The following is a 17392-nucleotide window of genomic DNA, read 5'->3' on the forward strand; positions in this document are numbered from 1 at the left end:
CCCTCCTCCCCCCAGCAACCCTCCGTTTGTTTCCTGAGAATAAGAGTCTCTTACGGTTTGTCTCTCTCCCAATCCCATCTTGTTTCATTTATTCTTTTCCTACCCCACAAACTCCCCATGTTGCTTCTCGACTTCCTCATATCAGGGAGATCATATGATAGTTGTCTTTCTCCAATTGGCTTATTTCGCTAAGCATAATACCCTCTGGTTCCATTCACGTCATCGCAAATTGCAAGATTTCATTTCTTTTGATGGCTGCATAGTATTCCATTGTATATATATATCACATCTTCTTTATCTATTCATCTGTTGATGGACTTCTAGGTTCTTTCCATAGTTTGGCTATTGTGGACATTGCTGCTATAAACATTCGGGTTCACGTGCCCCTTCTGATCACTACATTTGTATCTTTAGGGTAAATACCTAGTAGTGTAATTGCTGGTTCGTAGGGTAGCTCTGTTTTCAACTTTTTGAGGAACCTCCATGCTGTTTTCAGAGTGGTTGCACCAGCTTGCTTCCCACCAACAGTGTAGGAAGTTTCCCCTTTCTCCACATCCTCGCCAGCACCTGTCATTTCCTGACTTGTTAATTTAATTTAATTTTTTTAAGACTTATTTATTTGACAGAGATCACAAGTAGGCAGAGAGAGAGGAAGGGAAGCAGGCTCCCCGCTGAGCAGAGAGCCCGATGTAGGGCTCGATCCCAGGACCCTGGCATCATGACCTGAGCCGAAGGCAGATGCTTTAACCCACTGAGCCACCCAGGCACCCCTGACTTGTTAATTTTAGCCATTCTGACTGGTGTGAGGTGGTAGGTATCTCATTGTGGTTTGATTTGTATTTCCCTGATGCCGAGTGATGTGGAGCAATTTTTCATGTGTCTGTTGGCCATCTGGATGTCTTCTTGGCAGAAATGTCTGTTCATGTCCTCTGCCCATTTCTTGATTGGATTATTCTTTAGGTGTTGAGTTTGATAAGTTCTTTATAGATTTTGGATACTAGCCCTTTATCTGATATGTCGTTTGTAAATATCTTCTCCCATTCTGTCAGTTGTCTTTTGGTTTTGTTAACTGTTTCCTTTGCTGTGCAAAAGCTTTTGATCTTGATAAAGTCCCAATAGTTCATTTTTGCCCTTGCTTCCTTGCCTTTGGTGATGTTCCTAGGAAGAAGTTGCTGCGGCTTAGGTTGAAGAGGTTGCTGCCTGTGTTCTCCTCAAGGATTTGGATGGATTCCTTTCTCACATTGAGGTCCTTTATCCATTTTGAGTCTATTTTTGTGTGTGGTGTAAGGAAATGATCCAGTTTCATTTTTCTGCATGTGGCTGTCCAATTTTCCCCAACACCATTTGTTGAAGAGACTGTCTTTATTCCATTGGACATTCTTTCCTGCTATGTCAAAGATTAGTTGACCATAGAGTTGAGGGTCTATTTCTGGGCTCTCTATTCTTCCATTGATCTATGTGTCTGTTTTTGTGCCGGTACCATACTGTCTTGATGATGACAGCTTTGTAATAGAGCTTGAAGTCTGGAATTGTGATGCCACCAACTTTAGCTTTCTTTTTCAGTATTCCTCTGGCTATTCGAGGTCTTTTCTGGTTCCATATAAATTTTAGGATTATTTGTTCCATTTCTTTGAAAAAAATGGATGGGATTTTGATAGGGATTGCATTAAATGTGTAGATCGCTTTAGGTAGCATACACATATTCACAGTATTTGCTCTTCCAGTCCATGAGCATGGAACATTTTTCCATTTCTTTGTGTCTTCCTCAGTTTCTTTCATGAGTACTTTATAGTTTTCTGAGTACAGATTCTTTGCCTCTTTGGTTAGGTTTATTCCTAGGTATTTTATGGTTTTGGGTGCAATTGTAAATGGGATTGACTCCTTAATTTCTCTTTCTTCTGTCTTGTTGTTGGTGTAGAGAAATGCAGCTGATTTCTGTGCATTGATTTTATATCCTGACACTTTACTGAATTCCTGTACAAATTCTAGCAGATTTGGAGTGGAGTCTTTTGGGTTTTCCACATATTGTATCATATCATCTGCAAAGAGTGATAGTTTGACTTCTTCTTTGCTGATTTGGATGCCTTTAATTTCTTTTTGTTGTCTGATTGCTAAGTCTAGGACTTTTAGTACTATGTTGAATACCATTGGTGATAATGGACATCCCTGCCGTGTTCCTGACGTTACGGAAAAGCTCTCAGGTTTTCTCCATTGAGAATGATATTTGCGGTGGGTTTTTCATAGGTGGCTTTGGTATGTATCCCTACACTTTGCAGAGTTTTGATCAGGAAAATATGCTGTACTTTGTCGAATGCTTTTTCAGCATCTATTGAGAGTATCATATGGTTCTTGTTCTTTCTTTTATTAATGTATTTTATCACGTTGATTGTTTGTGGATGTTGAACCAGCCTTGCAGCCCTGGAATAAATCCCACTTGGTCGTGGTGAATAATCCTTTTAATGTACTGTTGGACCCTATTGGCTAGTATTTTGATGAGAATTTTTGCATCTGTGTTCATCAAGGATATTGGTCTGTAATTCTCTTTTTTGATGGGATCCTTGTCTGGTTTTGGAATCAAGGTAATGCTGGCCTCATAAAATGAGTTTGGAAGTTTTCCTTCCATTTCTATTTTTGGAACAGTTTCAGGAGAATAGGAATTAATTCTTCTTTAAATGTTTGGTAGAATTCCCCTGGGAAGCCGTCTGGCCCTGGGCTCTTGTTTGTTGGGAGATTTTTGATGACTGCTTCAATCACCTTACTGGTTATGGGTCTGTTCAGATTTCTATTTCTTCCTGGTTCAGTTGTGGTAGTTTATATGTCTCTAGGAATGCATCCATTTCTTCCAGATTGTCAGATTTGCTGGTGTATAGTTGCTCATAATATGTTCTTATAATTGTTTATATTTCTTTGGTGTTGGTTGTCATCTCTCCTCTTCCATTCATGATTTTATTTATTTGGGTCCTTTCTCTTTTCTTTTTGATAAGTCTGGCCAGGGGTTTATCAATCTTACTAATTCTTTCAAAGAACCAGCTCCTAGTTTCATTGATTTGTTCTATTGTTTTTTTTTTTTAAATTTCTATTTCATTGATTTCTACTCTGAGCTTTATTATTTCTCTTCTTCTGCTGGGTTTAGGCTTTATTTGCTATTCTTTCTCCAGCTCCTTTAAGTGTAGGGTTAGGTTGTGTATTTGAGACATTTCTTGTTTCTTGAGAAAGACTTGTACTGCTATATATTTTCCTCTCAGGACTGCCTTTGCTGTGTCCCAAAGATTTTGAACCATTGTGTTTTTATTATCATTTGTTTCCATGAATTTTTTAAATTCTTCTTTAATTTCCTGGTTGACCCATTCATTCTTTAGAAGGATGCTCTTTAGTTTCCATGTATTTGGAGTCTTTCCAAATTTCCTCCTGTGATTAAGTTCTCGCTTCAGAGCACTGTGGTCTGAAAATATGCAGGGAATGATCCTAATCTTTTGATACCAGTTGAGACCTGATTTATGACCCAGGATATGATCCATTCTGGAGAATGTTCCATGTGCACTAGAGAAGAATGTGTATTCTTTTGCTTTGGGGTGGAATGTTCTGTATATATCTGTGATGTCCATCTGGTCCAGTGTGTCATTTAAGGCCTTTATTTCCTTGTTGATCTTTTGCTTGGATGATCTGTCCATTTCAGTGAGGGGAGTGTTAAAGTCCCCTACTATTGTATTATTGTCGATGTGTTTCTTTGATTTTGCTATTAATTGGTTTATGTAGTTGGCTGCTCCCATGTTAGGGGCAGAGATATTTAAAATTGTTAGATCTTCTTGTTGGACAGATCCTTTGAGTATGATATAGTGTCCTTCCTCATCTCTTATTATAGTCTTTGGCTTAAAATCTAATTGATCCTGATATAAGGATTGCCACCCCAGCTTTCTTTTGATATCCATTAACATGGAAAATTGTTTTCCACCCCCTCACTTTAAATCTGGAGGTGTCTTTAGGTCTAAAATGAGTTTCTTGTAGACAGCATATTGATGGGTTTTGTTTTTTTATCAATTCTGATACCCTTTGTCTTTTGATTGGGGCATTTAGCTCATTTACATTCAGGGTATCTATTGAGAGATACGAATTTAGTGCCATTGTATTGCCTGTAAGGTGACTGTTACTGTATATTGTCTCTGTTCCTTTCTGATCTACTACTTTTAGGCTCTCTCTTTGCTTAGAGGACTCCTTTGAATATTTCCTGTAGAACTGGTTTGGTGTTTACGAATTCTTTTAGTTTTTGTTTGTTCTGGAAGCTTTTAATCTCTCCTTCTATTTTCAATGATAGCCTAGCTGGATATAGTATTCTTGGCTGCATGTTTTTCTCGTTTAGTGCTCTGAATATATCATGCCAGTCCTTTCTGGCCTGCCAGGTCTCTGTGGATAAGTCTGTTGCCAATCTAATATTTTACCATTGTATGTTACAGACTTCTTTTCCCTGGCTGCTTTCAGGATTTTCTCTTTATCGCCAAGACTTGTAACGTTTCCTATTAGGTGACGGGGTGTGGACCTATTCTTATTGATTTTGAGCGGGGTTCTCTGTGCCTCCTGGATTTTGATTCTTGTTCTCTTTGCCATATTATGGAAATTCTCTCCAATAATTCTCTCCAATATACCTTCTGCTCTCCCTCTCTTTCTTCTTCTTCTGGAATCCCAATTGTTCTAATGTTGTTTCCATCTTATGGTGTCACTTATCTCTCGAATTCTCCCTTCGTGGTCCAGTAGTCATTTGTGTCTCTTTTGCTCAGCTTCTTTATTCTCTGTCATTTGGTCTTCTATATCACTAATTCTCTCTTCTAATTTATCCTATCAGTAAGAGCCTCCATTTTTGATTGCACCTCATTAATAGCTTTTTTTATTTCAACTTGGTTAGATTTTAGTTTATATTTTTCCAGAAATGGCTTTTATTTCTCCAGACAGCATTTCTCTAATATCTTCCATGCCTTTTTCAAGCCTGGCTAGCACCTTGAGAATCATCATTCTGAACTCTAGATCTGACATATTACCTATGTCCATATTGATTAGGTCCTTGGCCTTTGGTACTGCGTCTTGTTCTTTTTTTTTTTGTGGTGAGTTTTTCCGCCTTGTCATTTTATCCAGATAAGAATATATGAAGGAGCAAATAAAATATAAAAGGGTGGCAAAGACCCCAGTAAAATGTGCTTTAGCCAAATCAGAGGAGACCCCAAATCGTGGGGGGAAGAAAGAGGGTAAAAACAAGTTCAGAAAAACAAAAAAAAATTTAAAAGAGAAAAAAAAATAAAGAAAAAATATAAAAAAGAAAAAATATATACATATATTAGAGTGATGGATAGAATAGGTTCACCCACTTAATTTTGGGAGTATTTTGATCTCTTAGAAGAAACTACGTCCCAAAATTTTAAAGAATGAAAAACATATATAAGCGTAAACACGATGAAGGGATGGAATATGACTGTAAAGATGAAAAAAAAATTTTTTTTAATTTCTAAAAAAGGAGTTGAGAAGATAAATTGGTTGAGAGAATAAAGAAAAAGAAAGTGGAGAGAATTTGCTCAGGTTGGAAACTAGAATAAAACCCTGTGCTAGATTTAGGGCATATTTTGATCGATTAGAAGAAGTTGTATCCCAAATTTTTTTAGAAGAAAAAACCCTATGTGCATACAAGAAATAAAGTTAGATACCATGAAGGATAAAATGTTACTATAATAATGAAGGTTCAAAAATTTTTTTTGAAAGATATTAAGATAAACTAGTTAAAAAATGTTAAAGGAGGAAAGGGTAAAATTAAAATTAAAATTAAAAAAAATTTAGCAGAAGATAAAAATAAAATTAAAAAAAATTAACTTTGCAAGGCTAAAGAATCATGGGGAGAAAGCCATGAATTCCATGCTTTGCTTTCTTCTCCTCTGGAATTTGGCTGTTCTCCTTGGTAAGTGAACTTGTTCCTTGCTGGATTTCTTGCTGATCTTTTTGGGGAGGGGCCTGTTGTAATGATTCTCAAGTGTCTTTGCCTGAGGCGGAATTGCACTACCTTTACCAGGGGCCTGGCTAAGTAATCCGCTTGGGTTCGCTTTCGGGAGCTTTTGTTCCCTGAACGCTTTCTGTAGAGTTCTGGAGGACGGGAATGAAGATGGTGTCCTCCCAGTCTCCGGCCCAGAGGAGCCGAGAGCTGGAGCCCCATTCCTCAGTGCACCATCGGAGAAAAGCGCTCAATCACTCCCGTCTCCCTGGCCTCTGGCTAAGCTCTGAGCTCACCCAGCCTGTGACCAGTGTCTCTCTTTCTGGCACACAGCCCTGCCTGGAGTCTCCGAACCCTGCAGATCTCTGAGCTCTATCTGGGGAGTCTCCCCAGATCTTGTGGGGTCCCCCCTCACAGAGCAGTGATCTGTGGCATGGATCACGATTAGGTAACCCCGAGTTGAGAGCTCACTCCTCGGGTCCCTCTCGGTAGCCGGCTTCCCTACTCTAATACCTGTGAGCTCTGCGACTCTCAGACACCCCCGATCCTTCTGTGACCCCATGGCACCTGAGACCATGCTGTCCCCCCGTGGGCTTCACCCCTGTTTAGCCTCTGGAGCTATGTCCCTCAGCGGAACAGACTTTTAAAAGTTTTGGTTTTGTGCTCCGTTGCTCTGCCGCTTGCTAGGGCCTGACCCTCCCCCCGCGGTCTGTCTTCGCGTCGCTTTGGATTCACTTCTCCGCTGGTCCTACATTTCAGAAAGTGGTCGATTGTCTGCTTCTAGAATTGCTGCTCCTCTTGTCTTTGATCTCCTGTTGGATTTGTAGGTGTTCGGAATGGTTTGATAAGCTATCTACCTGATCTCCTGCTACCTGATGTTGTCTCAGCCTGCTACTTCTCCGCCATCTTGACTCCTCCCGCAGGAATTCTCTTTTTTATGGTTGCCAAGTACAAACTAAATTCAAAAGCAGTACTGTTACCCCAGTTTTCCTTTTTGATACATGGCCTTCTTCTACCAGAAGTTAATAAATAATACACTGTGACTACTCTAAAGGAGTTTACCATCTATTACAGGAGGGGAGGTGGTCGGGGGATGGGTTAAATGGTTTATGGGGATTAAGGAGGGCACTTGTGATGAGCCACAGGTATCTATGTAAGTGATGAATCACTAATTTCTACACCTGAAACTAATATTAGACTATATGTTAACTAATCGCATTTAAATAAAGATTTGGAGAAAAGTGATGAGCTAATTTTTAAGGAAAGAAGTTTATCAGGGCGCCTGAGTGGCTCAGTCAGTTAAGCATCTGCCTTCGTCACAGGTCAGGGTCCTGGGATCGAGTCCTGCATCAGGCTCCCTACTTAGCAGGGAGAGTCTGCTTCTCCCTCTCCTGCCTGCTGCTCTGCCTACCTGTGCTCTTTATCTCTTTGTCAAATAAATAAATAAAATCTTTAAAAAAAGAGAGAGAGAAAGAAAAGTTTATTATCCAACAAGGCAGAGGGCTGTAAATACCTGATAGTGTCAAATAAGGTAAATGTTAAATAGTGGAACTAGTAATAAGCTCTGGAATATAATGAAGCAAAACCAAAAAAGTGCCAGTACTCAAATCCATGATTTATTCTGTGGGGTTTTTTGTTGTTGTTGTTTGGTTGGTTGGTTTACCAAGAAGTAGGACTATGGCTTGAGTTTTTCCTGTGATTGATTGATTGATTGATTGATTTATAAAGAAAAAGAATTATTTAATGAGCTTTCCATGTATTTATCACCTTTATGTAACAGTCACATTTTGCTTTTTTTGCTAAAATATTTTTTTATTTTTTTAAGATTTATTTATCTTAGAGAGCACTACTAGGGTGGGTGGAGGAACAGAAGGAGAGAATCTCAAGCAGACTTCCTGCTGTGCACAGAGCTGGATATGCAGGGCTTGATCTCACAACTCTAAATCATGACCTGAGCCAAAAATCAGGAGTTGGGTGCCTAACCTACTGAGCCACCTTGTTGGCCCCATAAAATATTTTATAGTAAAAGTGAGGCATATGATATTTCAGCCCTGAATAATTCAGTTATGTATGTCTAAAAACTGAAACTTTCTTACATATTCATGCTACCAAATCACACTTAACAAAATTAACAATAATTCCTTAATATCATCTAATGTTTATTCCTATTTAAAATTTATCAATTATCCCAAAATGTCAATAACTTGTTTAAACAAGGGTTTCTATAGTTTACATACAGCATTTAGTTATTATGTGTCTTAAGTCTTACAAACTTTAAATATACTCCTCCCCATTATTTTTAATGTCAAGAATGTGCCTAGTCTTTGCAACTTAGTATTTTCACTACTGTATTCCTACTGAGACTTCTGTTACCTTGACCTATTACATTCTCCCAGTTAATAAGTCTCTATTTGCCACTCCCTGCCCTAGTTGCTTTCATGAGTTACCCAGGAGTTTAGCTCTGTTTTTAATTCATCCCAGGATAGCAGACAGTGTTTGGTTTGGGTTAACCTCTTAATTTTAGCTTTTTATTTTCTTACCTGAAAATTTAATTTGGAGAAAGAAGGATAACACAGTAATATAGGCTGATTCTAAAAAGCTAATAAGTGATGGTACCATTGCTTGGATAGAATGAAACATAAACATCTAATTATACTGGCTAAATTAATGTCCCAGCTGTATTTATTCCTGTATTCATTCAGGAAATTAAATTGAGTTAGGTAACTGGGATACATAAGGTGAAGAAGTCTTCACTATTGTCCCTCAAATAGTAAACTATCTAATAAGAAAAGTATATCAATAATTATAACAGAAGGTAGAATATGGAAAGAGCCTAAATAAGGAATCTGTTTTGTGCTATTAGAGCTTTTAATGCTTTGGAAGAGCTGGTTGCCAGCTGAGGAGGGAGATCTGGGAAAACTTTATGGATGAGGCATGCATGTAAGTCTTGCTTTTAAAGATAAGCATGGTTAGGGCAAACAAAGTTGAGGCAAAGAGGTGCTTTGAGGCAGCAGCATTGTAGGGAGGAATCATAAGGAGGAAGATCAGCGTCAGGGATTTGGAGTCAGGTAGACCTCCCATCCAAGTACTAACCAGGCCCGACCCTGCTTAGCTTCCGAGATCAGATGAGATCGGGCGCGTTCAGGGTGGTATGGCGGTAGACTGGAGTCAGGTAGACCTAAGTTCATGTTTGTCCCAGATAAGCCATTAAAGCACCTTGGGCAAATTAATCTCCTTAAACCTCAGTTTCTGTCTTTAAATGGGGAAAATAATAGAGCCTTATAAAGTTGTAGTAAGGATTAATGAGATAATATTTATGTGGAATGCTTTTCTTTTATCATATGTCTGACTATAGCAAGTTTCTAGTAAATGTTGACTGCTAATGCTTTTGCTGTTAAAATAACAGAGGTAAGTTTTTCTATTTAGCTAATGTATTAGGGTGGTTGAACTGAGGAATGGAAGATATGTTGGAAAGACAGTGAAGAGTTTTTGCTATCAGTGGAAAGCTGATGGATTTAAGTCCAGCTTATGGAGGTATAATTTATGTTCAGTAAGATTTACCCTTTTTATATACGTAGTTTGCTAACTTTAACCTATGTGGTAGTAGAACTACCACAATCAAGATATAGAACAGTTCCATCACTGTTAAACATTCTCTCAGGCGCTTTTGCAGTCACTTCTCTCCCCACATCCAAAACCTTGACAACCACTGATCTGATTTTCATCTGCTGTTATAAAAATTTGTGTACACATCTATAGGTGGGTACATGTTCCATTTCTTTTGTATAAATACCTTGGATTAGATTGATGGTTGTATAGAAGTATAAAACTTCATGATATCTTTATAAAAAACTGCCACATTTTTTTCATGTGTTTTACCAATTGCTTAGACTCTGCTAACGGTGGTATAGGAAGGTGAATGAAACATTCATAGCATTTTTTTCCCTACTTGCGATATATGAGAGTTCTAGGGGCTCTTCATCCTCACCAGCACTTTCTATTGTATCTCTGTTTGTTTTTTAAAATTAGAACTCTAATAGGTCTGTATGGAGTGATAACTCATTGTGGTTTTAGTTTACATAATAACTTATATGTTGAGCATCTTTTCATGTATTGGTTTTCACCCACGTCTTTTCTTTGGTAGCATGTTCAGACTTTTGGCTAATTTTTAAAAATTGTGTTATTGAGTTGTGAGAGTTCTCTATATATTCTTGATACAAGTCCTTTATCAAATATGTGTTTCATCTTTTCATTTTCTTAACAGTGTCATAGAAAGAACAGTTTTAAATTTTGATGAGTTCCAGTTTATCATTTTTTCTTTTATCATTCATGCTTCTTGTTGTCCTAAGAAATTTTTGAGTAACCCACATAACAAAGATGATTCTGTGTTTTCTTCTGAAGGATTTATTACTTCAGGTTTTATATGTATATTTGTTATCCATTTCTAGTTGATTTTTGTGTATAGTGCAGAGTATGAGTCAGTGTTCTTTTTTCTGGATAGTTCCAGAATCTTTTTTTGAAAAGACTGTCCTTCCTCCATTGGCACTTTTGTTGAAAATCAATTGACTTTTTTCCTGTGGGCCTATTTTCGGACTCTCTATTCTGTTCCATTGGTCTCTAAGTCTGTTTTAGACCAATGCCATGTCTTAATGTCTTAACTGCTGTAGAATTATTAAAAGTCTTGAAATCAGGTTAAGTCCTTGGATGTTAAGCCTTCTCAGTGTTCCAACCCCTCTTCCAGTGGTAGCCAACCTCTGCTTTGATTGGTTTTTGATCCTGGGCTTAAAGGTATTTTTTTGTTTCTATTCCTCACAACCCTGGGAATAAAGAAATTGGTGCCCTTTCTCTATGACTTTACGATTTTGCTTTAAGAGGAGGGTGTATGGAAGTGGGCAGTTCTTGTTCTTTTTCTCTAGTGGTGGCCAGTCACCTCCTGCTTGTCTGTGAGAATGATTCTGTGGTCTCCAGTTCTAATCCCAGTATTGTTTGTGAGGACCTTTCGGATACCCATGGAGGAGAACTTGTGAGTGAGCGCATACTTCCCTTGTGGCCAGTGTTCTCATTTATTGTAAATATATAGTAGTCCATAATTGGCCCTTGGGAATTTGTTAAAATGTTGTTTTCTTTCTATTTGTTTCTGTGGTGGTCATCTCTTCTTCCTATGCTCTGCCAAAGTGAGGCAGTTCCTGTGTCCCATCTCTCCTCAGTGGGGCTTGTCACTTTTTGGAATTAGTTCCTTTGTTTCCTGGGACCTCTGTTGTCTGACGGGTTCAAGAAAAGTTCGGATTTTGTAAGTTATTACAGTTTCTTCTTGTGGTGAGGGTAGTAGAATATTCTTTTACAGCTTTCTAAATTTTAAATAGAAGTAGAACCCAAAAGTTTTTAAAATAACAAATCATAGGATTAGAATTGTACTTTAGTAGTATTTATTGGATAGTACATAGAATGGATTTGAGGTAATACGGCATGTCCTCTGTTTGGAATACTTCCACTTAATTTTTTTCATTTGAAGACTCAGCAGTCCAGGTGTGCTGCTCGGGATGCCATCTCTGCTGTTGCCTAATTGTCCTCACCCATGTTTTTGGAGCATGCAGTGCCCACTTTCTGGAATACCAGCCAGCTTTTAGGCTGTCAGCTCCCTAGAGCGCTCGGTCTCTGACTCATCTTTGTACACTCCAGCTAGCGTAGCATCTGACACATTGTTCAGTCGTACACATTCACATACATACATACACACACTCATATACCTGTATACCTATGTACATACTTATACACATATATGTACATATATATACCTATATACTTAATAATTACATATGTGTGTATATATGCAGATATATACACACATTTAAGAAAATATGTATCCAGAGTTTGTTGTGTACCAGGCAGTTTTATTAAATGTTTGTTGACCTTATATCTGGACTCATTAAAATGTGACTACATTTTTTCAGGTGAGAAGTATTGAAGATCTCACCTCGGGCAGTGTTTCTCAGCTGAGACAGTTTTGTCCCCTGAGGACATTCAGAAGTGTTGGGAACATATTTGGTCGTCACAGTTTGGGAAGTGGAACGATATTGGTAGCTAGTAAGTGGAGGTTAGGAATGCTGCTGAACATTCTATAATACATAGGATAGCCCTCCCAACAAAGAATAAGATAGCCCAAAATGTTGGTAGTTAGAGGATGAGAAACTCTGACCTAGAGTACTAACTTGCAAAATAATCTGAAAGTACATTGATGGCACTTAGTCACCAACTCAATACAAGGAACCAAGGATAAGGAGGAATAAAAACTGAGGTGAAGATTTCTAGTCTATGTGAGCAGGAGGATTATGAAACCAGCAGTAGTAATGGAAACAGGAAGGAGGAGCAGGTTTGAAAAAGTTCATGATAAACTCATTTATGGTATGGAACATTTAGGAAATGTGTGACTGAAATTTAATGAAGTGTTTCAGGACTAGAAATACATTAGAAGTTGTTAGATTGAGATTGATAAGCGAGAAAGGGGATAATGGAGAATTAAGAATAAAGAAGCTTTTGCACTTAGGAGACAGGATACAGAAGAGAGGAAAGTCAGGAAGGGAGGAAACTCAGGAAAACACTACATTATCTGAGGACCAAGGACAGAGCAATGAGGAAGGAGAACTAGGAAAGTCACTAAATTTGGAAGTTAGGATGCTTTAGTGATTTTTGCCGAAATTTCAGAAAATTGTTAATAGTGGAGGCAGGTGGTTTGGGTAGTGGCTAGAACCAGATTTTAAGGGTTGAGAATTAAAAAGTACAGTATCGGGGTGCCTGGGTGGCTCAGTGGGTTAAGCCGCTGCCTTCGGCTCAGGTTGTGATCCCAGGGTCCTGGGATCGAGTCCCACATCGGGCTCTCTGCTCAGCAGGAAGCCTGCTTCCCTTCCTCTCTCTCTGCCTGCCTCTCTGCCTACTTGTGATCTCTCTCTGTCAAATAAATAAATAAAATCTTTAAAAAATAATAAAAAGTACAGTATCAAGTTTCGGTGCCTGAAGAAATGATGGTGAAGGTAAAATGGAAAGAATAGTATCTTTAGGGCAGGCAGGGGTGGAGGAAGGTTTTGAGGCTGTACTAGTTACCTAGAGCTGCCATAACAAATTACCAAAGACTGAGTGGCTTTAAAACCACAGAAATGTATTCTCTCATAATTCTGGAGGCAGAAGTCCTGAATCAAAGTGTTGTTAACCATGCTCCCTCTAAGGGCTCTAGCAAAGAGTATTTCCTGCCTCTTCCTGGCTTCTGGTGCTTGTCAGTTGCTGGCATTTGGCTTAATGTGTCATTCCGATTTCTGCCTCTGTCTTCACGTGGTCATTTTCCTTCTCTGCATCTGTGTCTAAATTTCCTTCTCCTTTCTTTTATAAAGACACCAGTCAGTGGATTTAGGGCCCGCTCTCATCTGGTATGACCTTTTAAGATTCTAAGTAAACATGTACAGTACAAGTGGTATTTAAGATATGGGGATGTTGGGGCTCCTGGGTGGCTCAGTGGGTTAAGCTGCTGCCTTCGGCTCAGGTCATGATCTCAGGGTCCTGGGATCGAGCCCCGCATCGGGCTCTCTGCTCAGCAGGGAGCCTGCTTCCTCCTCTCTCTGCCTGCCTCTCTGCCTGCTTGTGATCTCTCTGTCAAATAAATAAATAAAATCTTAAAAAAAAAAAAAGATATGGGGATGTTACCATAATGAGATAACTACTTCATACCCACTAAGATGCCTAAATAAAAAAGGCAGACAATAACTAGTGTTGGTTGAGGATATGGAGAAATTGGATCCCTCATGTACTGTTGAGTAGGACTGCAAAATGATACAGCTACTTTGGAAAAAACTTTTGTATTTTGTCAAAAGATTAAAGTTACTATATGACCCAGTAATTCCACTTCTGGGTATACACCCAAAAGAATTGAAAACCACTTGTCCACACAAAAACGAGTGTTCACGGCATTATTATTCATAATAGCCAAAAAGTGGAAAGAACCCAAATGTCCATCAGTTGATGATTGGACAAATTATGGTATATTCATACAGTAGAATGTCATGCAATCCTAAAAAGGATGAAGTTTCAATGCACGTTAACAATGTGGATGAATCTTGAAAGCATTATACTAAGTGAAAGAAGCCAATCACAAAAAGCCACATATTGTGTGATTACATTTATGGATATTCGTGGTTGCCAGGAGCTGAGGGGAGGGGTCAGGTGGAGTGACTGCTAATGGTTATGGGTTTCTTTTGAGGTGATGAGAATGTTCAGAAATTAACGATGATGGTTGTGTAACTCTGGGTTTATTAAAAACCAGCTAATTGAATACTTTAAACAGATGAATTTTTTATGGTATGTGAATCATATCTTAAAGCTGTTATTAACAAAAAACATAAGGATGTTTTATATATTTCTAGGCTGGAGAAAGGTAAAATCTATATGGTCACAAGTTTGCTTATTTTGGTCCCAGTCACATTGTGACTTCTGCATGGTCCTGCTAAGAGCAGTATATTGGAATTCATCCTTTTAATAAGCTATGTAAGATTAATACATTATATAGCCCAGATTTGTCTTATAAATAAAAATAATTTATAGTTTAAGTTGTGAATTGTAAAATATGAGCCGAAGATGGTTATCTGAATGATACTAGTATATTATCCCAATTGTAAGGATAGTAAAATGAATTTACTTAAGTTTAAATTTTCAGTATAGGTCATTCTGAAAAAGGCTTCCTCTACCATAGTTAAGATAAATATGATTACTAATTGGCCTACCTGCAAAAGAAAAAGAAAATTTTAATTCTACCAGAGTCCTGTTGATTTGATATGATCATGTTGACACATTCTGAAAATCATGCTTAAAAAATAATCTGCTAATATGGAGGGCCTACTTGAAAGATTCATCATTGTATATCGAGCCAGACTGGTAGCTAACATTTTTTGTATACTACTTTGTATCAAGCACTGTTTTGTGTTCTTTCAAGTCCTTAGAGCAAGGCCTTTGAAATACAGAGAAATGAAGTAACTTGCCCAGTATCACATAGTTAAGACTCTGAAGGGCTGGAATTTGTACCCAAACAGTCTGTCTTAAGAGAAGCAGCCTGTGTTCTTAGCCACTAATTTTGCTGGATTCCTCAAAGTAGATTAGGATATTTAATGAAAAGTTCTTAAGATTTGGATGAGTGGCATAGATCATAGTTGAAGTGTAAGCTTCAACTCTATTAGAGTTAGGCATGTAAGGGCTGAAACATATGTCTGAGGGAATAGTGGGGACAATAAACAATCCAGAGGACATGAATATAATTCTCATTATTTTTCCCTGCCAGTATGAGGTGAAAGCTCCCGTTCCTTCTGCCTGTTTCAGGAATATTTGTAAGCAAATGGCAAAAATGCATGAAGCTATATTTGATCTTCTTCCAGAAGAACAAACACAAGTGAGTAGTAATTCCTAACACTACTTTTTTATATATAACATATGCATGCAGAATTGGAATGTTCTTACATACTTTTGGTACAGTTAAGCCTAGTTCTTATTCCAATATGATTATTTTTTTCAGCTGTTACATTGACCTGTGGAACATAGGTAAAAATTTCTTGATTTCAAAGTGCCCCTAGCTCCAACAGGCCAGAGCAATAACTGCTCTGCTCTGTGTCAGCAGTTATAAGAAGCAGATTTTTCATTTGGCCATTGAGTATCAGAAATGCTGGATTCTACTTAGATTGTTCATTACATTATCAGTTTGAAAATCAGAGTTGGCATTTTTCAACCGTAAAATATGTTGCTGTTATTATAATCCAAATGGGATAGTAGAAGAATTAGTGATGGAATTAATGAGATGACACATAAAGTAACTCAGTCAATATACTTCATTAATATTTGTTACATCAGTGTAAGTGATCAGTAGTAGGCATAACCAGAAAAATAGCAAAATGGGTAGTCTTTGGCACCTCTTACCTATGAATTATCCACCCTTTGTCCCGACTGTCTTCCCCTACATGAGTGTGATCACACAGTTCTCTTCACTGTTCACCAACACTCCTACCTCACCCCCCACTTGCTTGGTTCCCCTTTCCTGGCACTTTAAAGATTCCAGTATTTCTTTTTTTTCCAATCTTCTTTACCCACCTTAGCTTGTTCCCTCTATACCAGGTTATCTCATTCAAGCCTAGTTGGAGAATGATAATGTTAGAATACAAGCCTAGTTGTACGACTGATGAATTTTCCCAGGGATTTTTGGTATTCAGACAAGTTTGTTACTTGAGCTTGCCTCAAATTAGTTAGGTACATGGGAGTGGGATTGGGAGCAAAAGGTAGCTTTCTTAGTATCTCTTGCCTATTCTTTCTCCTACTGCTTTCCTTTCCCATAGCACCTCAGACTTCCATCCTACAGTAGCTCTTACTGTTTTTCTTCATGTTTCCCTAGGTTTTCATTAATCATTCCAAACTCATGATGAAATATCATCCAACTCCTTTGAGGCTCACTAAGAATTGAGAAGGAGCTATAATACATGGAGCACCCACTGGGTCTCTTTTTTCTTCCTCATTACTTCCTAGTCAAGCCATCCTTCTCATTGCAAGTGTAAGATCTCACATCTCTGACATTCTGACCTTGTGGATTTGTCATCTGAGTTCTAATTATGGCCAGGTCAGGGAGCTGGGCATACAGGTAGTCCATGTGTTTTTATCTACATCATCATTTAAAGGGAACTCTTGTCAGAGCTGGGTAAGAATTAGATTTTATGTCAATATTGAATACTAGTAGTTCCACAAAACTTCCATAGATGACTTTATATATATTTTTCCCTATTGAAAATCAGTGTTACTCCAAAAAATTATTTCCAAAGATTAAATATATATAGCTTCAGGTCAGGTATTTCCCATAGAAGTTTTGAGCCATTACATCAAATATCTGCATACAGGGGCAACAAAATAATTTCTAGTAATTTTGCCAGTTTAGAAGGATGAAAGTATCTTTGCCTCTTACCATTGTGACCTTTTTTTTCCTATCAAATTCATATTTAATATATTGCAGAATTCTCTATTTCTTTTTGCCTGTCATGGTTGATCCCCTCATATATATCCTAGAGGACTTCTAAGGGGCAGAAAAACAGTGATAAAACATATCACTAAGGGGAAAACAAGCTTTTATCCAAAAATGTAGAAAAATTATACTAAAATAGCAACTAAATACCTCAGAGAAGCTTCTTAAAAGTATATGCCAAAGCAAAGATTTTTTTAAAAAAATTTTCTTCAAATAATACTGATTTGATACTGATAATTCAGATGCTTATGTCTTCTATTTCAGTAGAGCTTTAAGAAACCATTTTCTTTCTTCTCCAGATGTTATTTTTAAGAATTAATGCAAGTTATAAACTCCACTTGAAAAAGCAGTTATCTCATTTAAATGTGATAAATGATGGAGGACCTCAAAATGGG

General features: G+C 37.9%; 1 protein-coding gene across 4 annotated transcripts in view; it reads left to right on the forward strand.

The window, feature by feature from the left end:
* VPS54 (VPS54 subunit of GARP complex) overlaps positions 1 to 17392 on the forward strand; it is a 111567-nt gene that overhangs the window by 89198 nt on the left and 4977 nt on the right. For all 4 annotated transcript variants that reach the window (XM_047746466.1, XM_047746464.1, XM_047746468.1 and 1 more), the window contains 2 exons: positions 15282 to 15389; positions 17297 to 17391. In XM_047746466.1, the coding sequence (XP_047602422.1) occupies positions 15282 to 15389; positions 17297 to 17391 (203 nt within the window). The remainder of the gene's footprint in view (positions 1 to 15281; positions 15390 to 17296; position 17392) is intronic.

Source organism: Lutra lutra, chromosome 9 (genome assembly GCF_902655055.1).
Source record: "Lutra lutra chromosome 9, mLutLut1.2, whole genome shotgun sequence".
Lineage (NCBI taxonomy): Eukaryota > Metazoa > Chordata > Mammalia > Carnivora > Mustelidae > Lutra > Lutra lutra.